The 24,528-nt window shown below is 58.4% G+C and overlaps 3 protein-coding genes across 15 annotated transcripts; 1 reads left to right on the top strand and 2 right to left on the bottom strand.

The window, feature by feature from the left end:
- Nucleotides 1-206: 206 nt before the first annotated feature.
- On the bottom strand, nt 207-7,858 carry LOC104064425 (aldehyde dehydrogenase family 3 member B1). 3 transcript variants are annotated; one of them, XM_009566758.2, is made up of 10 exons: nt 7,496-7,858; nt 7,164-7,326; nt 6,518-6,628; nt 6,288-6,408; nt 6,086-6,171; nt 5,809-5,890; nt 4,445-4,831; nt 4,073-4,239; nt 3,784-3,883; nt 220-560 (listed from the first exon to the last, which is right to left on the bottom strand). In XM_009566758.2, the coding sequence occupies exons 1-10, from the start codon at nt 7,843-7,845 to the stop codon at nt 367-369; spliced, it is 1,761 nt and encodes a 586-aa protein (XP_009565053.2). In that variant the 5' UTR covers nt 7,846-7,858; the 3' UTR covers nt 220-366. The 3 variants fall into 3 exon arrangements, with proteins under 3 accessions (XP_053922653.1, XP_009565053.2, XP_053922654.1); XM_054066679.1 differs by lacking the exon at nt 220-560 and adding an exon at nt 567-2,252; XM_054066678.1 differs by having other exon boundaries at nt 207-560; nt 5,809-6,171.
- Nucleotides 7,859-8,086: 228 nt separating this feature from the next.
- Nucleotides 8,087-17,031, bottom strand: LOC104064477 (aldehyde dehydrogenase family 3 member B1). The gene is made up of 11 exons (XM_009566822.2): nt 16,879-17,031; nt 16,047-16,223; nt 15,374-15,536; nt 12,684-12,794; nt 12,433-12,553; nt 12,197-12,282; nt 11,918-11,999; nt 11,265-11,651; nt 11,017-11,183; nt 10,058-10,157; nt 8,087-8,672 (listed from the first exon to the last, which is right to left on the bottom strand). The coding sequence occupies exons 2-11, from the start codon at nt 16,181-16,183 to the stop codon at nt 8,479-8,481; spliced, it is 1,548 nt and encodes a 515-aa protein (XP_009565117.1). The 5' UTR covers nt 16,184-16,223; nt 16,879-17,031; the 3' UTR covers nt 8,087-8,478.
- Nucleotides 17,032-19,109: 2,078 nt separating this feature from the next.
- On the top strand, nt 19,110-24,470 carry UNC93B1 (unc-93 homolog B1, TLR signaling regulator). Of its 11 annotated transcripts, none has more exons than XM_054066673.1 (12): nt 19,110-19,148; nt 20,494-20,602; nt 20,676-20,820; nt 20,906-21,059; nt 21,140-21,301; nt 21,367-21,496; nt 21,582-21,675; nt 21,762-21,886; nt 21,955-22,137; nt 22,217-22,490; nt 22,702-22,820; nt 22,935-24,468. In XM_054066673.1, exons 2-12 carry the CDS (start codon nt 20,519-20,521, stop codon nt 23,211-23,213), a joined length of 1,749 nt encoding a protein of 582 aa, XP_053922648.1. In that variant the 5' UTR covers nt 19,110-19,148; nt 20,494-20,518; the 3' UTR covers nt 23,214-24,468. The 11 variants fall into 11 exon arrangements, with proteins under 11 accessions (XP_053922648.1, XP_053922644.1, XP_053922651.1 ...); XM_054066669.1 differs by lacking the exon at nt 19,110-19,148 and adding an exon at nt 19,211-19,314 and having other exon boundaries at nt 22,935-24,470; XM_054066676.1 differs by lacking the exon at nt 19,110-19,148 and adding an exon at nt 19,211-19,314 and having other exon boundaries at nt 20,679-20,820; nt 22,935-24,463.
- Nucleotides 24,471-24,528: the final 58 nt, after the last annotated feature.

Raw genomic sequence — 24,528 nt, 5'->3', positions numbered from 1 at the left:
GGAGGCTACTGGATCCAGGCGTGACTGGGACACGTAGAGATGGTAAGGGCACAGTGGGACCTCTGTGGGGCACAGGGACACCCTGTGGGGTGCAGGAGACATGGGGCACAGAGACTCCCTGTATTGGCCATGCCCCAACCTTGTGCCCCAGCTGCTGGCAGCCTCTGCTCTCCTGCTGGCCTCTCCACTTCCCTGTCCCCTCCATTTGGCCAACATCTCCATCCCGTGCCCTGGTTGTTGGGGTGCTACAGAGGCAGCAGATGAGCAGGAGGTGGAAGGGAGGCACACAGGAGGCTACTAGTTGCAGGGAAAGGCGTTTCATTGCATGTGGCCACCAAGGTCACTACGACTGGTGGCTGGAGACGCTCAGAGCAAGGTGCAGGCGCCCTTGCGCTTCAACTCGGAGACAGCCCGGACCATCCCCAGCTTCTGCTGGCTGTATGGGGGGTAGCGTGGGGCATTGAGGGCCTCCCTGCCCATGCCACGGTGCAGGCAGCCACGGTGGTGGGTGAAGGTGTCGAAGGTGAACTTGCCATGGTACATCCCCAGGCCGCTGTTCCCTGCAACACACAGCACAGGTCCTGGCTTGATGGCTGGATCTCACCCAACATTTGGGCCAATGAGCCTAAAATTAAGCTCCTGGCTCCCCCTTCAAGGGCACTGAGGAGGTGCTGGTGGTGGAGACCTCTTCCATCTGGCCTCAAGTTGCGCCAGGGCAGGTTCAGGTTAGGAACAATTCCTTCACCAAAAGGGTTCTCACGTGGTGGAGTGCCCAGCCCTGGAGGTATCTAAAAGATGGGCAGATGAGTTACTCAGAGATATGGTTTGATAGTGGACAGGTACGGTTGGACTCAATGATCTCAAAGGTCTTTTCCAACCAAATGCCTCTATGATTCCTTGATCTGTGGACAGCTCAACATTTTCAACCAGCTGCTTTCTAGCACTATGGTCGGTGGGTAGGGCTGAGGTCTAAAGGGAACCCTGGAGGTGGCCTGGCTCAACACCCAAATGGGCTTGAGGAGCTTTGGAGGAGGAAGACTGGTCCAGCAGGCTCATGTCTGGGAGGAGGAAAAGCTCCCAGTGACCCTCTCAGCATGGGTTTCACCATTTCATGCGGCACATTTAGACGTCATGCAAAGCTCACCAGGCTCAGAGAAGTATTGATGGAATAAGAGTCTGGCAAAACATCATCTTCTCGACAGGAGACCACACCTTGGAGGATCTCTGAGCCCAGGAAGCTGGGCAAGGCTGGAGCCTTTCACGGCATGCTGCAGGGAGGGGACCTGGTGGCTTGGCAGAGATCATGGGGCCTGGCAGGGGACATGTTTTGGAGGATGTCTCTGTCTCCATGGATACTTAAGCACCTACAACACTCCATAAAGAAAACTACTTTTGTTTCTATCATAGAATGGTCTGGGTTGGAAGGGGTGTTAAAGCCAAGATCCATCCCCTGCCATGGGCAGGGACACCTCCCACTGGATCAGGTTGCTCAAAGCCTCATCCTATATCTATAACTCCTCTTTCTCAGGTGCTTCCTCCATCCCCTTCTCAAGTTTATCCTCTCTTTTTACTCTAATTCTGAAAACTTTATGGATTCAAAAACCCTTCTGATCACAAAACCTCACCTGGTGGCACAGCAGCCTGGAAGGGGTCACTAATGACGGGGTGTTGGAGCTGCTGCTGCCACCAGCCGAGCTTCCCTATTGCAGGGACACCTTCCAAAACACGTCCCCTTACTGGACTCAGTGCTAGTGAGACTCCATGAATGGAGGGAGAGGGTTGTCCAGGTGGCTCTGCTGAGGATGGGACCCAGGGATGGGTGAGATGAACGTAGGAGGTGGAAGCTGGCCAGGAGCGAGCAGGGACAGCGAGGAAGGCTGGTAGAAAATACAGAAACCCAGCTGTGTGCTAATAACCAATGCAATAAAATTCTGCTCGAGACAGTCAATCTAACCAATAAAATGCAAAACCCCATCGAGGTTGTGGTTGATATCTCACGTGTCAGCAACTGCAGCGTGAGGAAGGTCGCTTGATGGCTCTTGGCCAGCTAAGTGGCTGGTTCTTAGGAAAAGAACTGGAGTTTTTTTCTGGGGAGGTGAAGGTCATCTGATCAAAAGTGGGTATCTCCCTGACGTAGACTCCTTTCCGAGGAAAGAGAGAGAAGCACTCTTGGATGTGTTTCTTAACCCTAAGTAGATATCCAGGACCAACCACAAGGAACGCAGCCTCAGGGTGCTGTTTCTGTCCGTGACCTGTGAAACACCATATCCCAGCATACCTAAATGCTTCCCTGGATTCAAGGAGAGGCTGGGTAAGGACAGAATCATGGAGTCATTGGGGCTGGAAAGACCTCTAAGCTCATCCCTCAGCCCAACCCCACAGTGCCTGCTAAACCAAGTGCCATGGCTACACAGCTTTTGAACCCTTGCAGGGATGGAGACTCCACCACCATCCTGGGCAGCCTCTGCCAGGGCGTCATCCCTCCTCTAGTGAAGATATTGTTCTGAATATCCAATCTAAACCTCCCCTGGTGCAAGTCGAGGCCATAATTATGCAGAGTCCAGCACCCAACACTGACCACATGGGACCCTTCTGGCTTGGAAAATCATTTGAGCTGGAAACAGGTGGAGGCTGGGAGGCTTTCAGGAGGAAACATCATGCATGCATATCCTGATCATGCACCTCCATGGAGGTGAGGGCAGGTAGGATGATGCAGAACCAGACACAGCTTTGTTCTGAAGCCTCTAAAAGAGTGGAAGAATTGTTTTCCAGCCAATGCTCTGGATAGAACACATCCTGTGGAAGGTCAGATGGGCAACCTGATCCAGTGGGAGGTGTCCCTGCTGTGGCAGGGGGTGGAACTGGATGGGCTTTGAGGTCCCTTCCAACCTAAACCATTCCATGATTCTATGATTTATGCACTAGAGATCTCCAGGAGCTGACATCAATTAATGCATGCGTGTTCCTGTGTGTTCATGGGATGAGAAGAAACTGCTTCAAGTTGCACCAAGAGAGATTTAGATTGGATATCAGGGGAAATTTCCTCACTAGAAGAGTGGTGAAGCCCTGGCAGAGGCTGCCCAGGGCGGTGGTGGTGTCTCCATCCCTGGAGGGGTTCAAAAATTTGTGTGGATGTGGCACTTTGGGACACGGTTTAGTCGGCACGGTGAGGTTGGGCTGAGGGTTGGACTGGATGAGCTTAGAGGGCTTTTCCAACATCAATGATTCTATGATTTAGGAATTTGTTGGAAGATTGTGCTGTCTTCAGACCCAGAGTCCAAACTGGACATTTATGAAAACCTGAAATTCTGAATTCCCAGAAACTGTGAATAAGTGACAATTTGCACATTTTCTCCTGCAGGAAAAAGAGGTGGCACAACAGCAGGATGGGTGGGACAGGCTCCTGCCTACAGAGGCACTGCATGTGGAAAGGAAGGTCTGGAGTTGCTTCTGTGGTGGCCACGTTCAATACTCCATACTTTTTAAACAGATATTTCCCCTACACAGGGAACTCTGTGCTTGGGATGGCAAATGAGCAGAGCAGAGAACTCACAGGGCTCCACCTTTTGAAGCCCAAGAGCTCAGCCCTGGTGCAGTGAAGCACAAGGCTCCTGGTGGGATCTTCCACAGGATTTCTCCACAGACCATTGATCCCTCTGGACCTGGCACCCAGGACTGGGTGCCCCATCTCCTCCCAGGCCATTCCTCACCATGCCCAACTTGGTTCAGGCACCATGGACCACAGCTGGCCAGGGGCGGGGTGGGTTGGGTTGGGGGACCTACCGATGCCTCCAAAGGGCAGCGAGGTCAGCATGACATGCATCAGGGTGTCGTTGCCACAGAAGCCACCGCTGCTTGTGCGCTCCAGGACCTGATTCACCACCTGGGTGGGAAGCAGAGAAGGTGGACATGCATCTTGCACCCTGTTCCTGGACCTCCAGCTGCAATCCTTCCCCACAACTAGGGCCCTCTGCTATAAAGAAAACCTTTGGAGCATGGACATGGCTGAAAAGACCTTCCAAGGAGCATGGGGCAAGCGTAGCCCTGCCTTCACACAACCTGGGCGCTGTACCTTGTCGTTGGAGGAGAAGGCGTATGTGACCAGCGGCCGCTCGCGGTTGTTGATAAAGTCAATGGCTTCCTCCACATTGGCCACAGTGACAAAGGGCAGGATGGGGCCGAAGATCTCCTCCTGCATGACAGGATCAGAGGGCTGCACATCCACCAGAACTGTGGGAGCTGCAGAGAAGGAAATGGAGGCATCAGCCGCGAACAGAGGTTGGAGATAACACTATGGTCCTCTCCCCAAGACCTCCTCCAGGACAGGACATCTCACCATCTCCTCAATTACCATGCAGACCTTCAGTTCCACCTAGAACCTCCCTCCAGGCCCTCTCTAAAATCCAGGTCCACACCATGAAAGGATGAAGGCTCAAGCCCTCACCGACGTAGCGCGTATCTGCATCTGTCTGTCCTCCGATGGCCACATTCCCACTGCGCAGCAGCGCCTGCACGCGCTGGAAGTGCCTGTCCCCCACCATGCGGCCAAAGTCGGGTGACTCCTGAGGGTTAGGGCCATAAAACTCGGTGATGGCTTCACGCAGGGCAGGCAGGAGCTTCTCCTGCATCTCCAGGCTGCACAGCACGTAGTCAGGTGCCACACAGGTCTGCCCCGCGTTGAAGAAGCGACCCCAGGCCACTCGACGGGCCACGTTGTGCACGTCACAGTTGTCAGACACGTAGCAGGGGTTCTTGCCCCCCAGCTCCAGCGTCACAGGCGTCAAGTGCTTGGCGGCAGCTGTCATCACGATCCTCCCCACAGAGGGGCTGCCTGCGGGCAGGGAAGAGAGGCATCACAGTGAGGATCCCACCATGCTACAGTCCAACTCATGGTTGTACCATTATGAGGGGCCAGGGACATGGAAGACATGAAGTGCCACTCCTGTCCAGCATCCACATTTGTGTGCAGAACGGAGCTGAGCCCTCACGCTCTCCAGCTCAGCCACGGCATCCCCAGCTCAGCTATTACAGAACCCAGTGATGGCTGTAAGATCTTCAGACACACTGGTGGTGGATCCTTCATGGATCATTGAATCACAGAACACTAGAATGTTTTGGGCTGGAAGGGACCTCAGAGCCCATCCCCTTCCACCCCTGCCATGTGCAGGGATACCTCCCAGTGGGATCAGGGGTTCCAAGCCCCATCCAGCCTGGCCTTCAGCCCCTTCAGGGATGGGGCAGCCACCACTGCTCTGGGCAACCTGGGCCAGGGCCTCCCCAGCCTCACAGCAAAACATTTCTCCCTAAGATCTCATGTCAATCTCTCCTCTTTCAGTTTAAACCATTCCCCCTCATTCTGTCCCTGCACTTCCTGATCAAGAGCCCTTCCCAGCTTTCCTGGAGCCCCTTTCAGTGCTGGAAGCTGCTCTAAGGTCTCCCTGCAGCCTTCTCTTCTCCAGGCTGAACACCACCAACTCTCTCATACAAGTGGCCTCATACAGGATGCACTCAACTCTGGCCTCATACGGGATGCACTCCAACCCTCGCATCATCCTTCTCCTCAGACCTGTTCCCAATCCATTCTTCCCCCAGCCTGTAATGGTGTAATTCATACTGACAGCGGATTCCCCAACACAATCTCTGCAGCCTCAGAGAGCAGGAAAGGGGACCTGTCTGCAGGCTCCTCACCACCTCACGCTGACAGGCAGGTGAGCCACAGTGGGGTGTCCAGAGGGACATCCAGTGGGAATCCCTCTTCCTCAGCTCACCAAAGCCAGGCACAGCTCTGATCTGGCCTGAAGGACTTACCTGTGAAGAAGATGTAGTCAAATTTGTTCTCCAGCAGCTTGGTGGTCTCTGGCACACCAGCAGTCACCACGGCAAAGCAGTCCTGCAGCGGAAGAGGAAGGGTCCCCAGTGTCAGCATCTGCCCGGGGCACCCTGTCCCCATCCCCACCCAGAGCATCCTGGGCTGCTGGGCATGGAGGCAGGACCTGGAATGGTGTGGTGCTGGTGTGTGCTGGGAGGGTACGGGGCATGGTTTGATGGTGTCAGCCATAAGACAAGGACAGGGAGAGCTTCTTACCTTGTCCAGATAGCTGGGCAGCGCCTCAGCCATGAGTTTCTCAGTGTTCTTTGTCATCTCCGAGGGTTTGACAATGACACAATTACCTGGGGACAGATCAAGAAGGCATGAGTGCAATGACATGGTGACAGCCAGACCCTCTGGCACCCCAGCTTGGAGACAAGGTGCCCTCTCCAGTGTTGGGCACTGCCTGGATCCTCACCAGCCGCGATGGCCCCGATGAGGGGCCCCAGGAGGAGGATAACGGGGTAGTTCCAGGGCGCGATGATGAGCACCACCCCGTAGGGGTCCTTGCGAATGAAGGCCGAGTCCAGCCGGGTCACCTGCAGGACAGCAGAACTTCATTGCACCCCTGTCTCCATGCCCACTCCCCACCCACCTCTTCCCAGCAGACGAGTCCTTTCCCATCCTCTCCTACTTCTCCCCCCTTACCAGATTCCTCTCCACATGCTCATCCTTCATCCAGTGGGCCAGGTTGTTCAGTGTCTCATGGAGCTCATTCTTGCAGAGGAGAACCTCGGAGAACTCGGCTTCGAAGGGCGGCTGTGGACACAACATCTTCTGTGTCAGGTCTCCATGAGCTGCAGCTCAGCGACTCCCCTTATCCTTTCCCTGCATGTTTTTTTACCCAGAATTTAGGGACCCAAGCCCTTATTGTCCTGTGGTGGATTGCTCTCACCCCCAAGGTGAGCTCTCCATGGGGAGCAGGTGAGCCCCACCACCTTGGTGGTGTTGGGCTTTGGTGACCTCCAAAATCCGATTGTAGTATCACCAGGCCAGTCCTGTTGGCATTAATATGCCTGTGGCGGGGCTTTCCCTGCTGGGAGGTTGGTTGAGGTAATTATGGTCTTCACAGCCCCACTCTGTCCACACTGGGGGCAGGAATGAGCTCTGGAGAAGGTGGGGTGGGACATGCTCCACTTCAGTCTCCTCTTGGTGCCTCCACCCACATCCACTGGCTCCAAGCCCAGCTGGAGCAGGGAGTGCCAGGGTGGGGAAGCTCCCCTGGGTCACCACCACCCCCCTCTGCATGACAGTGGGAGCCCCTCAGTGCCCCTGGTGCCCATCCCATTCTCACCTTGCCCAAGTCCAAGGCAGTGGCCTCTAGGATGTCTTGTTTCTTCTCATCGAGGAAGCGTCCCAGTGCCTCCAGCTGGGCCACACGGTATTCCATGGGCCGTGTCTTCCCTGAGAGCCAGGCTGCCCGCAGGCAGCTCACCAGCCCCGCGTAGGGGTTCCCGCTGTGGGGACAGGGATGTCAGAGGGACCCCAACCCCACCCCAGCCGATGAGGGATAGAAGCTCCGTGCCACTCCAGCTCTGGTTCACCCCAGCCCAGCACCAAACCAGAGCTCTGAGAAGAGGACAGAGTGTCCACACCCCTCCTGTCTCCTCTTGCTCACTCTCTCACCTCACGGCATCGCCATCCACGCTCCCCTTCCTACCACTACCATCATCCTCCGTGGAGTTCCCGACGCCGCTGGTGCTGCTGGGCTGTGGGAGGACGCTCCCGGTCTCCATGGTCCCAAGGCAGCGACGTGGATGGGTGACGTGGGGGATGGCAGCCTCACACAGGTTGGGCTGCAAAGCACAGCTTCCAAACCGTGGCGAGCAGCAGAGGTGGCCTTGGGGAGCCCTGCTGGGGGTGGCTGTGGGAGTAGGAGGGCGCAGGCACCCCCGTCCCTTGCGCAGCCGCTGGCTCAGAGCAACGAAGCCGCTGGCTTCCTGCTCTGCCCCTTGGCTGCCTGCCCTGCCAGGCATCACCGCTGGCTTCGCTCCAGCCCAAACCTTTTGGAGATGCAAAACCACACCCCAAATCCAGCCCAGGGCACCTCGCTGCCACCAGGCACAGGGCGGTGGAGGTGTCTCTGGGAGTCAGTGGGGTGGATGGGGATGCTGGGGGGCTGGGAACCCCTCCCCCCCCCCAAAAATTCCTTCCCTCAAATTCCACCCCCAAGCTGGGTGATGGAGGCGCAAGGTGAGGCCACGCAGGATTGCTGGATGCAAAGTCTTTACTACAGGCAGGGTTACAGAGGAAAAGGCACTGGCTGGCAACAAGAGGAGGGAGAGCGAGGCTCATCCGGAAGGAAAGGTCCATCTAACGGGAGATGGGGTTAAGTGCTGGTCCTCATCCTCACAGGGACTGTTTCTCCACTGGGAATAGAAGTACGGGATGAGAAAAAGAACATTTGGGCATTTCAGATGGGTCCTGGCAAAAGGTCTGGAGCAGAGGCAGCTGGGGAGAAGCGAGGGCGCAGGAGGAGATGTCCATCCCTGCTGTCCAACGTGGATTGAGGTGGCAGCGAGACACAGGATGTGGCAAGGGAACCAGGGACGGGTGGGTTTGCTCCGCAGGGGGATGCAGCCAGGACCCACTTAGTCCAGGAGCAGTGCTCAGAGCAGGGTGCACATGCCCCTGCGCTTGATCTCAGTGGCGGTCGTCAGCACCCCCAGTTTCTGCTGGCTGTAGGGGGGGTAGCGTGGGGCATTGATGGCCTCCAGGCCCATGCTACGGTGCAGGCAGCCGCGGTGGTGGGTGAAGGTGTTGAAGGTGAACTTGCCATGGTACATCCCCAAGCCGCTGTTCCCTGCAACACATAGAACAGGTCTGAGCTTGTACGGGACTCTGGGCATCATAAGGAAAAGCTAACAGGCTTTTTTCATGCAAATTGTCCTGCTGCTGAGCAACCACAGTGGTGGAGGAGCTCTTGCCTTTGGGTGGAGGAGCAGAGCTCTCGCCCTCAGGTGGAGGAGCTCTCGCCCTTCCCTGTGCCTCTTCCAGCTCTATAGCTATGCAGTCCAGGAAATCCTTCTGCAGCTCAGCACTGTTTGGAGGCCCAAGAGCATCGCTTTTCGCATGGAATCACAGAATCATTTAGGTTGGAAAAGACCTCTAAGATCATTGAGTCCCACCATAAACCAAACATGGCCAGCTCCACCACCAAACCATGTCCCCAAGTGCTACATCCACATATCTTTTAAATACCCCCAGGCATCGCCATTGCTCATAGTCACAGAATCACTCAGGTTGGAAAAGACCTGTAAAGTCCAAACATCAGCCCAACCCCACCGTGCCTGGTAAACCTTGTCCCCAAGTGCCACATGCTTTTAACTCCTCCAGGAATGGAGACTCCACCACTGCCCTGGGCAGCCTCTGCCAGGGCTTCACTGCTCTTGCAGTAAAGAAATTGTTCCTAATGTCCAACCTAAACCTCTCCTGGTGCAACTTGACACCACTCCCTACTCCTGGGAAGCCTGTTCCAATTTTACCAGCCTACGGAACCTTTACTGTGTCTCCAAGGCTTCATTTCCTTCTATGGTGCTCTACCACATCTACCCATGGTTAGGAGCTAACAGCATAAAAGCCAGCTTCTTCCCAGAGCTCTTAAAACCTGGCGCCACATTGGCAATGCTGGTTTTCTTGATTCCTGTGGATGGTTTAAGCTTGAGGTTGCACCTCGTGGTTAATGGCCCAATGACTGCACATCCAAGCTACTGTGCAAGCATTGATAAATGCCATCTCGCCCCAATGACTTCAGACTCTTCACCTGCCCAGGCGTCTGTAAAATTGCTTCACCTGATAATTTGAGGCAATTTGGCTGAATCATTTCCATAAAGATAAGTGATGGGATAGAAACCACCAGAAATTGGTCCCTGAGCCACAGGGAGGTGAGGAATTAATTGCAGCCGCTGTGTCATATTATGTGTGAATCAGCTGCCAGCCCTGACAGAGACACTGAGCAGCAGACAGAGATAGATTCCCCAGAGAAGATTTCAGGGAGAAGACCGGGAGGTTGGGAAAGCATTCCAAGGGAGCATCATCTGAGGCTTCTTGTACTCATAGAATCATAGAATCCTGGAATGATTTCGGTTGGAAGGGACCTCAAAGCCCTTCCTTATAGTATCCAACATGTCTCAGGCACCATGGCTCACGCTGGCCAGGGACAGGGTGGGTGGGGGCATCTGGACCTACCAATCCCTCCGAAGGGCAGCGAGGTCAGCATCATATGCATCAGGGTGTCGTTGCCACAGAAGCCACCACTGCTTGTGCGCTCCAGGACCTGGTTCACCACCTGGGAGAGAAGCAGAGAATCATAGAAGCACAGAATGGTTTGGGTTGGAAGTGATCTCAAAGCCCATCCAGTCCCACCTCCTGCCGTGGGCAGGGAAACTTCCCACTAGATCAGGGGCTCCAAGCCCCCATCCAACCTGGCCTTCAACACCTCCAGGGCCTCCCCACCCTCACAGCAAAACATTTCTCCCTAAGATCTCATCTCAGTCTCCCCTCTTTCAGCTTCAAACTCTTCCCCTCGTCCTATCCCTGCACTCTCTGAACAAGAGCCCCTCCGCAGCTCTCCTGGAGCCCCTTTCAGCCATGGAAGCTGCTCTAAGGTCTACCCACAGCCTTCTCTTCTCCAGGCTGAACAACCCCAACTCTCTCAGCCTGGCCTTGTACAGGAGGTGCTCCAGTCCTCGCATCATCTCCAAGGCCTCTTCTGCACTCGCTCCAACAGCTCCATGTCCTCCCTGTGCTGAGGACTCCAGAACTGGATGCAGGGCTCCAGGTGAGTCTCACAGAGTGGAGCAAAGGGGCAGAATCCCCTCCCTCCCTGCTGGTCCCACTGCTCTGGATGCAGCCCAGGACATGGGTGGTTTCTGGGCTGTGAGTGCATGTTGCCGGCTCCTGTTGAGTTTCTCCTCCCCCAGCACTCCAAGTCCTTCAGGTTAAAAACAAGCAGATGTGGTCTTCCAGCTTGGCTCCACAGGCAGCACTTGTCAAACATCACACAAATCATTCACCAGCCGCATTGCCCAGAGCAGCTGGTCTCGAAACACCCTTCCACAGTGCGCCCTGAGTTGCCGGCAAGGTAGGCATCAGCCCTGCTGCCCCGTTTCCCTCACCTCCCTTTCTGGTCCATGGATCACACGCACCTTGCTATCGCAGGAGAAGGCATAGAGGACCAATGGCCGCGGCCGTGCGTTGATAAAATCAATGGCTTCATCCATGTTGGCCACAACGACGATGGGCAGGATAGGGCCAAAAATTTCCTCCTGCATGGCAGGGTCAGAAGGCTGCACATCCGCCAGCACCGTGGGAGCTGCAGAGAAGGGTTATGGCCACGCATCACTCAGAGCATCAGCATGGGCAGTCCCACAGCCCCCAGGCCCCATCCTCTCACCGATGTAGCGCTCCTTCTCATCTGTCTGTCCTCCGATGGCCACACGTCCGCTGCACAGCAGTGCTCGGATTCGGCGGAACTGCTTGTCCCCAATAATGCGTCCAAAGTCAGGGGATTCCTTGGGGTTGGAGCCATAGAACTCAGTGATGGCCTCGCGCAGGGCAGGCATCAGCTTCTCCTGCATCTCCAGGCTGCACAGCACGTAGTCAGGTGCCACACAGGTCTGCCCCGCGTTGAAGAAGCGACCCCAGGCCACTCGACGGGCCACGTTGTGCACGTCACAGTTGTCAGACACATAGCAGGGGTTCTTGCCCCCCAGCTCCAGCGTCACGGGCGTCAAGTGCTTGGCAGCGGCTGTCATCACGATCCTCCCCACGGAGGGGCTGCCTGCGGGCAGGGAAGAGAGGCATCACGGTGAGGATCCCACCAGCTACAGCCCAGCTCTAGGACACGGCACGTGGGGGAGCCACGTCCTCACGAATTGCATCATGAGACCCTCAGACACCCACACAGCCCTGATCCTCCTACACATCCTAACATGAGATCTCCAACACAAGCCCTGCCTTCTCAAGAGAGCCAGATGTCCAGTGAGAATCTCTCTTCCTCAGCTCACCAAAGCCAGGCACAGCTCTGATCTGGCCTGAAGGACTTACCTGTGAAGAAGATGTAGTCAAATTTGTTCTCCAGCAGCTTGGTGGTCTCCGGCACACCAGCGGTCACCACGGCAAAGCAGTCCTGCAGCAGAAGAGGAAGGGTCCCCAGTGTCAGCATCTGCCCGGGCCACTCTGTCTCCATCCCCACCCAGAGCATCCCGGGCTGCTGGGCATGGAGGAAGGACCTGGGACGGCATGGTGCTGGTGTGTGCAAGGCAGGGCTGGGAACACCATTGCCTTGGGGCAGGAATGGAGACAAGAACAAGGAGAGGTTCTTACGCTGTCCAGGTAGCAGGTCAGTGTTTCAGCAACAAGTTTCTCAGTGTTCTTGGCTATCTCCGAGGGCTTAATGATGACACAGTTACCTGGGGGAGATCGACAGGATGTCAGAGCAGTGACTCGGTGACAGCCAGCCCTCTGGCACCCCAGCTTGGGGACGAGGCCCCCAGCCAGACTCCCTCGCCAGTGCTGGGCACTGCCTGGATCCTCCAGGCCAGGGGACAGCTTTTGCTCACCGGCAGCAATGGCCCCAATGAGGGGCACCAGGAAGAGGTGGATGGGGTAGTTCCAGGGTGCGATGATGAGCACCACCCCGTAGGGGTCCTTGCGGATGAAGGCCGAATCCAGCTGTGTTGCCTGCAAACAGGCCATGATCTCAGTGCCATTCCCAGCACCTCCTGCCCTTCCCAACCCGACCTGCCTCTCACCACCTGCAATTTGTCTCCTTCTCTTCCCTTCCCAGGACAGCCCAGAGCTTCTGCCTTACCAGGTTCTTGCACACGTGCTCATCCTTCATCCAGTGGGACAGGTTGTTCAGGGTATCATTGAGCTCGTTCTTGCAGAGAAGGATCTCGGTGAAGTATGCCTCAAAGGACGGCTGGGGACAGACATCACGTAAGCATCAACTCCACACTGACCCCATCTCCTCCCCTTCCACAGGAGACATCTGCCCCCTCTTCTGCCTATGAAGAGCAGGAGAAGCTTCTAAGTAGAAGCTATTTAACAGAAGGCTGCCCAGGGCACTGGTGGAGTCTCCATCCCTGGAGGGGTTCAAAAAGTGTACAGAGGTGGCACTTGGGGACAGGGTATAGCAGGCATGGTGGGGCTGAGCTGATGGTTGGACTGGATGAGCTTGGAGTTCTTTTCCAACCTCAATGATTCTATGATTCTGAGTTGCTGTCACCTCCTGCAATCCCCAGGGAACATCAGAATCCCTGACATTCTATAAAAGTAGGTTTTGGGCCAGAGATATAAACCAATATTTAACATCTTCTCGATATTGAACAGCCTCCTGAGCTCAGCATCTGTGAACTCCTCGCCTGAGAACAGAGCCCTGGGCCAAGTGGAGACCAAGCAATGCCACTGGAGCTCCAGGAAAGCAGGGGCTGGTGACCTGGGATGGGATAGTGCTCTTGCACTGAGGCATTTGTGTCCCGACCACTCGGGCACCAGAGCGGGAGGCAAAGCCCCAACCTCCCTCTCACAGCCCATGCGTGAAAGCTGAAATGAAGGCCTTGATTTGTTTGAAGAGAAATATGAAGAAGAGCAACCACTTAATTAAACACCTCATGATGGAGCTCAGCTGAACGCTACCAGGCTCTGGTCCAGGGCAGAAATTCCCTGTAGGTGCTGGGGCTCCTGCACCGAGCCAGCACATGGCTGGGAAAGGCAGGTCAGGGTCAGGAGATTAAACAAACCCAGCAGGCTTCTCGAAGACAGACCTTCCCATCAGACAATGACTAAATGGACAATGACTTGGGAGCGGTGTTGGGATGTCACAGCTGGGATCGCAGGGGCTGCTGAGGTATTTCCAGCCCCTGGCGTGTCCTCTCTGCTGCCATAATCACAGCTGTGAAGCACAGCTCAGGACTGGTCTTGCAGGAGAAGTGTGAAGACATGAGAAGATAATTCAGCTGGCTCAGTAAAGCCCCTCCGTTGCCCTGGAGGGCAGGAGGAGCAAAGCTCCTGCACTGTGAAGTTGTGTTTGCAAAGTGTGGTGGGTGCAGTTGACACCCTCCACCGCAACACCCATTGGGTTCCTCCAACCCAAAAGCATCCCTGGGCAGGAGCCAGCTCCATGGCTGCAGCCAAACACCAACTTCAGGCTTGGAAAGCTCGGTTGCTCCATCACCAAGCCCCACTCTAATGCTGCCGGCCACAAGCTGGTCAGGAAGCCAAGCTGCTCCTAGACATGAGGGCTCAGCAGGGACGTCAGATGTGCAGTGAAGCAACGGGCTCTTCTTGACCTGGGTTGACAGTTGCATCATTAGGAGGATGAGGAAATTGCTGGTAAAGATGGACCATGCTGGTGAAGATGGGCCATTAAGGGTTTTGACGGAACACAGAGTTTATAAGACGGGCCATTAAGTCTGAGGTCATCCAAGTTCCTTCCGTGATCAATGGAGAGAAACCGGCAGCCCTGGAGGTGAGGTACCCACCAGGGATACGCAAGACCAGATGAACTGTCCATTGAACTATGAAGGCCTAGCTGCATATCAAGTGTGTTACTCGACAACCAGCTCTAATTAGATGCAATTAGTAGAGACGAAGGATGCCCTTGGACTGCTGATGCCTATCAAGCTGAAGGAGAAGGCCCTCACCCCAAACAAACAAGGCAATTACAAGCCTGGGAAGGTGTCAGGGTGTCGAAATCTGTGTCTGAGGGCACCGCCGCTGATACACCCACAGCCACAAGTCCCTGGGATCTGAGCATTCCCTCTACCAGATAAGAGTGGTTACGGCATGCCAGGGCGAGCCATCCCTCCAGAAACGTTTCCTAACGTCACGGGGCCAAAGCATGTGGGGATCTGTGGGGCTGCAGCACAAGTCAGGCAGGGAAAAAGAGGGAGAAAAGGGTCTCAGGTGAGCTGAGACTGTCTGAGACAGCAGGGATGCTCCTGCTTTTTCCAAGTGACTGCATGGGAGCTTTTGGCGTGTCACAATATCTGGAGCCATGTCCAGGTCCCCACTTGTGCCAGGGAAACCAGTCCCTGAGAGGAATGTGCAAGGCCAGCACATTGCGCAGTGCTGGCAATGCCAGGTGCAACCAGGATGCTGAGGACATGGCCCCTTGCAGAGGTCACACGAAGCCACTAGGGACTCAATGTGTGGGACAGATGCAGAAGGTGAAGCTTGGAAACACTGAGATTGCCACCTCACATCAGTTAACAAGGAATTTGCCCAGTTTAAGGGCACTGGGAAGCAGGTTAACAACATCGAGCCTGGCACTGTGGACCCTATGCACAGTCTGGCTAAGCCTGGCTCAGCAGGGACCCAGCGCCTGCAGGGGCACCACACCAGCCCTGGAGCACATCAAGGGGGGTGCAGGACCCCAACAAGGAGAACCCCATGCCCAGAGCCCAACACCTGCACCCAGGAGGACACAAGACCCAGACATGGGGCTGTGAAGGGCCCCAAAGATTGGACCTCCATGGCCACTACCCGTCCTCTTCTCACCTTGCCCAAATCCAAGGCGGTGGCCTCCAGGATTTCCTGCTTCTTCTCATCAAGGAAGCGTCCCAGTGCCTCCAGCTGAGCCACACGGTATTCCATGGGCCGTGTCTTCCCCGAAAGCCAGGCTGCCCGCAGGTGGCTCACCAGCCCCGCGTAGGGGTTCCCGCTGCAGGGACAGGGATGTCAGAGGGACCCCAACCCAAGCCCAACCCTTTGTTCTCCAGGTGATGGAGACAAGCTCCATGTCGCTCCAGCTCCACTTCACCCTAGCCCAGCATCAAACTGGAGCCCCAGTGTCCCTGGGGAGAGGGCAGGGAGCCTAGATACCTGGGTGTTCTCCTTGCTGTCTGGAGCAAGGGCTCCTCATACTCCCTGCTCTGCACCATTCCAGGAAGTCATAGAATAGTTTGGGTTGGAAGGGACCTCAAAGCCCATCCAGTTCCACCCCCTGCCATGGGCATGGGCAGGGACACCTCCCACTGGGTCAGTGGTCTCCAAGCCCCATCCAACCTGCCTCCTCCCTTGGGATCTGGTGGCCTATGGACTCCAAATTTGTCCTCCAGTCTCCATCAACAGCACAAACCTGAGGAACCCAGGACCACTGCAGCACCCCCACCTCACCCCACCCATCCTGCCTCCTCTCACCCAGACATGTGCCCCAGCCCCTTGCTCTCACCCTGTGGCACTGCAGATCACTGGACCATTCCCACCACCAGCTCCGCATCCAGAGGTTTTTCCAGCATCGTGTCCAACTGTGCTGCACTTGCCATGGCCCAGGGGCTTCTGCCCAGGTGCTTCAAGGGGTTGGTGCATGCTGAGCTGTTGGAAGGTGTTCACGGAGAATGTGGTGGCCCTGGGAAGAGATGCAGGATGGGCAACGCCAAGGCTGGAAGCACCGGAGGTGCCGGCTTGGTCCCAAGAGGAGTCACCGCACAGCGAGGCAGCCAAGCCTTTGAAGGGCGGCTTGCGGCCCGGGGCTGGCCTGGCTGTGGGGTGACTCAGCCCTGCACAGCTGCTGCAGGCCCGGGGTGCCCAGCGGGACATGCCTGGGATTCCTGGGCATCCCCGTGCTCCAGCAGGGACGCCAGCCTCGGGTCACGGCCGCACAGCCCAGGCTGACCCCTGGGACCCCAGCATGGAACAGCATTCCAGGCTGATCCCTGAATCCCCAGAGACTCTGGTGTGGGACAGCATCCTGAGCTAACCCCTGGATCCCCAGTGTGGGGCAGCATCCCAGGCTGACCTCTGGGACCCAAGTGTGGGGCAGCATCCCAGGCTGATCCCTGAATCCTCCTGAGACCCAGGTGTGGGTCAGCATCCTGGTCTGACCCCTGGATCTCCAGGGACCCCCGTGTGGGGCAGTGTAAGGCAGCCCCACATCTGCCACCCTGCCCCTCTCCAAGCCAAATACACCCACCCTTCTTCGAGGAACCCACCCAGAGCCCCATAGCCTCCACCTGCGTGGGGCTGGAGAAGCCGATGGCGCACAGGGACCCCGTGGTTCCTACCTGGGGGCTGAGTGGTGGCCAGAGGAGCGCGGGGAGGCTGGCACTGCTCAGGGTCAGGGGGCCTCTTCTATATGCTGTGGGGCTGATGGCCAGCCCCACGGCCAGGGGCGGACAGGACAGTGCCCCGCCTCCGTGGGGCTGGCAGTTGGGAGAAGGCATGGCATGGGATGGGATGGGATGGGATGGGATGGGACCTCCCCCATGGGATGGTGGCATTGGGCAACTCCCATGGCCACCAAACCACCACCATGAACTTTGACCCACTGAGAGCCCACAGACCCCTTACCTTGCTCCCCTACACCATCCTGACCCAGAGGGACCCCCACAGACCCCTCACCCTGCTCCCCATGACCATCCTGACCCATGGGCATGACACAGCCCCCTCACTCTGCTCCCCTGGGCTACCCTGACCTGTGGGGACCCGACAGACATCCCCAATGGACCCCACAGCTCTGTCCATAGAGCTGCCCACTCCCACCTCAGTGCCAGCTGAGGCCTCAGCTGACCCCATGCCCAGCCCTGCCCGCCGGCACCGGTTCCTCCTGCCTGGCACCACAGCCCTTGGCCAATGCCGGCTGCCCACACGCCTGCTCCCCAACCCTAACTACCCGCCTTCGTAAACAGGAAGGGCAGCCGTCCATCACCGCATCCCAGGCAAGGGGGAATGGTTTTCCACCCTGGCAGCACCCAAAATTGGCACCAGGATGTTAGCCACGATGCCCGGGGCAACACCAGGAGCCAGATCTGGCTCCAAGGGAGGCAAAGCCCCAAGCTCTGCTGTCGGAGAGACCTGCAAGGCCAGCACTAGTTTGGGACCTCCAACCCCCCCCCACCCCCTCACTCCCCCCACCCCTGATTTAGGACATCCTCGGGGTGGAGATGCTCCACGCAGCCTCTGGAGACAGGGAAAACGGAATGGGCTTTGCATCCCAAATGGAGATGGGTGCACAGAGCTGGGGACCCAAACTGGCCCTGGGGGGACACGCTGGGACTGGGGACACCCTCAGCCACCTCACTGCCGCCATCGCTTGTATACGGGGCCACAGACCTACATCCCAGCATCCACATTCCATGTCTGCTGGAGAAACCTGCAAGGAATAGCAGCGCATCAGGACCTGGAACGGGTTCATTGGGCAGTGCTGGGGTCCCCCATCCCATTTTGGGACATCCCTGGAGCAGAGATGCTCCACATAGCCCTTGGGGAGGGGGAAAACTGGGAGATGGGCCCTCGCACTGGTGTCATTGGAGCCAGAATGGAGCTGACTGCATGGAGCTGGGAACCGAAACTGGTGCTGGGGGACACACTGGGATGGGGAGCATCCACAGCCACCTTGCTGCCACCTTCGCTCGGATCTGAGACCACGGATCTGCATCCCAGGAAGGGCCCTTCTCCCTGACATCCTGGGGCAAGCATTGCTCCCCAGCAGCCCCAGGGCCACATCCTGCACCCCCGCATCCTGCAGGAGCTGTGGCCTCAGCGCCCTCCCCATGCAGTGCTTTCCGCTCCTCCACTGCATCTCAAGAATCCCCCAGTACCGGATGGGCCAGATCCTGCTCCAGGATGGGCCAGATCCTGCTCCAGCTCCCTGTGACGGAGATTTCGCGCTCCCCACCCTGCCCAAAGGCCTCCCCACCCTGTGTCCGGCACTGATCTGAGACCATGGACCCACATCCCTGGGATCCACATTCCACGCCTGCTGGAGAGACCTGCAAGGGACAGCAGCACATCAGGACCTGGAACGCTGGGGTCCCCCATCCCAATTTGGGATGTTAGAGATGCTCCATATGGCAGCTGGGGATGGGGAAAAACAGTGGATGGGGAAAAACAGTGGATGGGCTCTGCATCCCAAACGGATGCTGGGGACCCAACCTGGTGCTGGGGGACACGCTGGGACAGGGGCACCCACAGCCACCTCACTGCCACCATCACTCGGATCTGAGACCACGGATCTGCATCCCAGGAAGGGCCCTTCTCCCTGACATCCTGGGGCAAGCATTGCTCCCCAGCAGCCCCAGGGCCGCATCCTGCACCCCTGCATCCTGCAGGAGCCGCGGCCTCAGCGCCCTCCCCATGCAGTGCTTTCCGCTCCTCCACTGCATCTCAAGAATCCCCCAGTACCGGATGGGCCAGATCCTGCTCCAGCTCCCTGTGACGGAGATTTCGCGCTCCCCACCCTGCCCAAAGGCCTCCCCACCCTGTGTCCGGCACCGGGCACCCTGGCATTGCCACGTGCCCAAGCACTGTCACAGCCCCAGGGTTTGGGTGACAGGTGGGTGCCCCACCTCCACCCCCCCAAACCAGCCCCACATCCCTAAAGCGGGGTGACCCTCACCCTGCCACATCAGCCGGGCTGGGAAGGGGAAGCGAGAGCGCTCAGGCGAGCGGCAGGGCGGGCACCCAGCACCACCAGGCACCCCGAGCAAGCAGCACCCAAGGCAGGGCAGGGTGGGAGTGCGGGGTGAGGGCTCTGGTGGGGGGTCAGGATGCTGGGGGGATGCAATGGGTGCTGTGGGAGGGGGTCAGGGTGCTTTTCTGGGGGGGATGGAGCGGGTTTCTCAGGGGGATGTGATAGGTGCTGGGGGGTTAAGGTGCTGGGGGGATGCAATAGGTGCTGTGCAGGGGGGTTAGGGTGCCGGGGGGATGCAGTGGGTGCTGTGGGAGGGGGTCAAGATGCTGGGAGGATGCAATGGGTGCTGTGCCAGGGGGGTCAGGCTGCTGGGGGGAATGCAATAAGTGCTGTGCGGGTGGGTGGGGGTGCTGGGAGGAAGCAGTGGTTGCTGTGGGAGGGGGTCAGGGCAATGGGGGGGTCAGTGTGCTGGGGGATGCAATGGGTGCTGTATGGGGGGGTCAGGGTGCTGGGGGGAATGCGATGGGTGGTTTGGGAAAGTGTCAGGTTTCTGTGCAAGGGGGGTCAGGGTGCTGAGGGGGTCAGGGTGCAAGGGGGATGCAATGGGTGCTCTGTAGGGGGGACTCAGGGTACAGTGCAGGGGGAGCAGGGAGCCGGGGGGGGTGGTGTCAGGGTGCTGTGAAGGATGGGATGCGGGGTCCTGGAGCGGCTCCTTTAAACGCCCTTGTCCCGCCCGCCGGCTCCGAAAGAGGAAGCGGTGCCCGCTCCACCCCGGGGTGCTGGAAGGAGGGGTGTGAGGTCTGGGGGGGCTGGGCACAGGGTTGCAAGGTTTAGAGGCCCAGGGTGCGCAGTGGACGGGTGCAAGGGCTTGGGGTGCAAAATACATGGGTGCACGGCCCAAGGCTGCTGGGGTGCAGGTCTTGGGGTGGTGGGTGCAGGGGTTTGGGGCACAGGGGTGCAAAGCACATGGGTGCCAAGTCTGAAGGTGCTGGGGCATGGAGGTGCTGGGCATAGGGGTGCATGGTCTGAGGATGCTGGGCACATCGGTGCATGGTCCAGTGGTGCTAGGGTGCACAGCACAAGGTTCTGGGATGGTTTGGGGGTGCTGGGCATGGGTGCAGCTCCAGGGGTACAAGCCCCATGGGTGCAGGGCCTGGCAGTGCTGGGTGCAGGGGTGCTGGGCACAGAGGTGCAAGGTTAGGGGGTGCAGGAGTGCAGGGGTGCAAGGCCTGGGGGTGCCAACAAGGTGCCCATCCCCCACCACCAGCACCCAGGCCACCCCAGAGGCAGTGATGGAAAAGGACCCCAACTGCTACCAGGATGCAGCCAAGACAGCGGTGGGTGATGCTCTGGGCACCGAGGGGACGGAGACACAGGTGAGGCCGGAGGGCACCCATGCTGGTCAGCCTGGTGGTGGCCATCCCCAGGGCTGACAACCGGTGTCCCCAGCAGCTGGATGACTTTGTGAGCACTCACCCCGACTACAATGAGGAGGAGGAGGAGCAGAAGTATTTCCGCCGCAAGCGCCTTGGTGTCATCAAGAATGTGGTGGCCGCCAGCTTGGCTGGCATGTTGACCTACGGCGTCTACCTGGGTAGGGTCCTGCCTGTCCCTGGGGTCCCCTCGCTGCAGCGTGGGGCACACAGGGTGGGGGTGACAGCTGCTGGACGCGCCCCCAGGCCTCCTGCAGATGCAGCTGATCCTGCACTACGATGAGACCTACCGGGAGGTGAAATATAGCAACATCCAACTGGAGGACATAGACCATAAGGTGTTGATGGGCATCAACGTCACCCCCGTCGCAGCGCTGCTTTACACGCCTGTCCTCATCAGGTACGGCACCACCAGCACTTCCCACCAGCACACCGGCATGGGCACCCAATGATTCCTCCTCCTCTTCCTCACCCTGGCAGGTTTTTTGGCACCAAGTGGGCCATGTTCCTAGCGGTGGGCATCTACGCCCTCTTCGTCTCCAGCAACTACTGGGAGCGCTACTACACGCTGGTGCCCTCCGCCGTGGCCATTGGGGTGGCCATTGTGCCCCTCTGGGCTTCCATGGGCAACTACATCACACGGTAAGCAGCAAGGGGGGAGGAGGGGAGGTCTGAGGGGGCACCCACTGACCAACCGCACCATGCAGGATGGCCCAGAAGTACTACGAGTACGTCAACTACAAGGAGGAGCATGTGCAGGAGCAGCAACGGGCGCCACGGGGTGCCTGCCATGCCTACGTCATCATCTTCCAGACCATCTTCTACACCTGCTTCCATGTAAGCACCGGCAGGGAGGGCGGCACAGGCAGGGGCCTGCACCGTGCAGCCTGTCGCTGAGCATCCTCCACTCTATGTCTTGCAGCTGAGCTTTGTCTGTGCTCAGATGCCCATGGTCTTCTTCCTCAACACCTACCTCTACCATCTCAACCACACGCTCTTTGGAGTCAAGCACTGCGGTGAGTGTGTGGGGCGGCACTGTGGCACAGGACGGTGCAGCAGCACAGGGTTTGGGGCTGAGCTGTGGCGTGTGGCCTCTCGGCAGGGACCCTGAGCCATGGAATACTGCCCGGCTTCAACAAGACGGTGCTGCAGAGCCTGCCCCGGAGCATGAACCTCATCATTGTGGAGAGCGCCCTGATGGCAGCCGCCTTCCTCGCCATGCTGGTGGTGAGTGCCGGGGTGGGCAGGGGATGGGATTGGATCATGGCAGTGCCTCACCCACAGCTGCGTGACAGGTCCTGGTGCTCTGCGGCTCGGCGTATCGGCCCACAGAGGAGATTGACCTGCGCAGCATCGGCTGGGGGAACATCTTCCAGCTGCCCTTCAAGCACATGCGAGACTACCGGCTGCGTCACCTCTTGCCCTTGTTCATCTACAGCGGCTTCGAGGTGCTTTTCGTCTGCACCGGCTTCTCCCTAGTAGGTCCTGGGGATGGGGAGAGGGTGACAGCGCAGGGACAAGCCAACCAGGTGACGGTGAGCCCTGTCTTCCTTGCAGAACTACGGCGTGTGTGCCCTGGGGCTAGAGAAGCTGGCGTACCTCCTTATGGCCTACGGCTTCTCCGGCTCAGCTTGCTCCATGCTGGCGCTTGGCATGCTGCGCCTGCGGCGGCAGCTCCTGCTGCTGGCTGGAGCGTTTGTCCACGGTGCTCTCCTGGTGACCCTCTTCTGCTGGGCACCCGAGCCACGGCTACTGCTGCAGGCACCTCTGCTCTTCACCATAGTCGTGCTCTGGGGCTTGGGCAGCGCCCTCAACAAGACCGGCATTAGCAGTGAGTACCAAGAGGTCCCCAACAAGGCCTCTCTTTTCCCCTGGCATAGCGAGCTTGTCCCCAATCCATCCCCTCCTTGTGTCATCACACCCTGGTGGTCCCCAGCTCCTTGAGCTACTGCTAAGGAGCAGGGTGGACCTCCTGGCTGGGTCACCGAGAGGTGACAGTGGCATGGGAGGGGGACACTGACAGCTGGTCCCTTCCACCGCAGTCCTCCTGGGCATGCTGTACGAGGACAAGGATCGCCAGGATTTCATCTTCACCATCTACCACTGGTGGCAAGCCCTGGCCATTTTCACTGTCTACTTGTGGTCAGGGCTGCCCATGAAGGTGAGTGGGGCTGGGCGGGCAGCTGTTCGCCATCAGCTCCGTCCCTTGCAGAACCTGGTGAGCTCAGAACAAGGTGCAGGACCACACCAATCCCTGTTTTTTCCACTCCCGTAGGCCAAGCTGTCCATCATGCTGCTGACACTGGCGGTGGCGATGGGTTCCTACCTCTGGATGGAGCGCAAGCTGGTGCAGCATGTGCAGTACCGCCTGCCTCGCATCCCTCGCCCACGCCACAAGATGCGTGGCTACCGCTACCTGGAGGAGGACGACTCGGATGAGACTGGCTCCGACAATGAAGGTGGCAAGGATGGCAAGGATGACAATGACGAGCACCCAGCAGAAGCCACCAGTGAGGAGGAGCTGCCAAAAAATGACAGGGACCAGCTGGGTTAGAGACAGCCTGTCCTGCCCCACCACCCCCCTGCTCTCTGAGCCTGAGGGGGGGTCCACAGCCCTCCTTGGAGCTGCCCAAACCCCCCTGAACGGACCAAAGCTTCTACAAGCCTCCCTCAGGACAGGCTTGCAGCGCCTCCAAGCTGGCCCACAGACCCCTGGGCTGGCCTGCAGATCCCTAACCAGGTTCACAGTCCCTCAGAACAGGCTTGCAATCATCCAAGCAGGACCACAGCCCCCCACTAACCAGGCCTGCAGCCCCTCAGACCAGGTCCACAGCCCCCCAGATCAGGTTTACAGCCCCTCTAGCCAAACCCACAGCCCCTCCAGAAAGATCTACAGCCCCCTAACAGGTCCAGAACCCACCTGAGGCCAGGTCCACAGCCCCCTTAGCCAAGTCTACAGCCCCTCCAGCCAGGGCTGCAGCCCCCAAACTTGTCCACGGTCCCTCAGGCCAGGTCCATAGCTCCCTTAGCCAAGCCTGCAGCACCCAAACAAGTCCACAGCCCATCTGAGGCCAGGTCCATAGCTCATCTGAGGCCAGGTCCACAGCCCCTCAGAACAGACCCCTAGACCAAGCCTGCAGACCCCTAGGACAGGTCTGCAAACCCCCTAACAGGTCCAGCACCCCACAGCCCTTCAGACCAGGTCCAGACTGGTCCCCAGTCCAAGCCTGCAGCCAGAAACAAGTCCAGAGCCTCCCAGGGCCAGGTCCAGAGCCCCCCAAGGCCAGGCCTCCAGCCCCCAGACAGGTCCAGAGCCCTGCCCCAGACCAAGTCAAGCATCTCAGGCCAAGCCTCCAGCCCCCAAACTGGTCCAGAGCCCCCTAGACCAAGTCTGCTGCCCCCAAATAAGTCCAGAGCCCCCCCCAGACCAGATCCAAAGCCCCTCAGGCCAAACCTCCAGCCCCCAAACTGGTCCAGAGCCCCCCCTAGAGCAGGTCCAGAGCCCCAAGTCCAAGCCTGCAGCCCCTACACTACTACTCCACAGCCCCTCACACCAGGTCCAGAGCCCCTCAAGCCAAGCCTGCAAGCCCCAGACAGGCTCGCAGCCCCCGAGACACCACCTCCTAGCCAGCCTGGCCCCTCCCTGTTCCCCTGTGGCTCAATAAAACCCCTTTCGCCCACCGCCTCCGTCCCGCATCTTCGCGTCGCCGCGGCCCCACCGCCCACCATGAGGAGAGCCGGTGAGAGAGAACTACAACTCCCGGCGTGCACCGCGCCGCAGGCTAGGGTCGGTGTTTTGCGCCGGCGCGGCGCGGTGCATGCTGGCAGATGTAGTCAGAGCCCAATAGGGAATTGCTGTTTTGCCTCCC

This window comes from Cuculus canorus, chromosome 5 (assembly GCF_017976375.1).
Source record: "Cuculus canorus isolate bCucCan1 chromosome 5, bCucCan1.pri, whole genome shotgun sequence".
NCBI classification, from domain to species: Eukaryota; Metazoa; Chordata; class Aves; order Cuculiformes; family Cuculidae; genus Cuculus; species Cuculus canorus.
The sequence above is the reverse complement of the archived record's forward strand: the minus strand, read 5'-3'. Positions and strand labels throughout refer to the sequence as shown.

Excerpts from the sequence above, each read along its gene's own strand:
- LOC104064425 (XM_054066678.1), bottom strand. The coding sequence starts at position 7,845 with ATGCCTGGCAGGGCAGGCAGCCAAGGGGCAGAGCAGGAAGCCAGCGGC. Across the intron at positions 6,172-6,287 it reads CATCGGGGCCATCGCGGCTG|GTAATTGTGTCATTGTCAAA; the intron begins GTGAGGATCCAG and ends ATCTGTCCCCAG. Across the intron at positions 4,832-5,808 it reads TGACTACATCTTCTTCACAG|GCAGCCCCTCTGTGGGGAGG; the intron begins GTAAGTCCTTCA and ends CCCTGCCCGCAG.
- LOC104064477 (XM_009566822.2), bottom strand. The coding sequence starts at position 16,183 with ATGCACCAACCCCTTGAAGCACCTGGGCAGAAGCCCCTGGGCCATGGC. Across the intron at positions 12,795-15,373 it reads CCGCCTTGGATTTGGGCAAG|CCGTCCTTTGAGGCATACTT; the intron begins GTGAGAAGAGGA and ends GTCTGTCCCCAG. Across the intron at positions 12,000-12,196 it reads TGACCTGCTACCTGGACAGC|GACTGCTTTGCCGTGGTGAC; the intron begins GTAAGAACCTCT and ends CTTCTGCTGCAG.
- UNC93B1 (XM_054066668.1), top strand. The coding sequence starts at position 20,222 with ATGGAGGTGCTGGGCATAGGGGTGCATGGTCTGAGGATGCTGGGCACA. Across the intron at positions 20,603-20,675 it reads CCGAGGGGACGGAGACACAG|CAGCTGGATGACTTTGTGAG; the intron begins GTGAGGCCGGAG and ends CGGTGTCCCCAG. Across the intron at positions 21,497-21,581 it reads TCTTCTACACCTGCTTCCAT|CTGAGCTTTGTCTGTGCTCA; the intron begins GTAAGCACCGGC and ends TATGTCTTGCAG.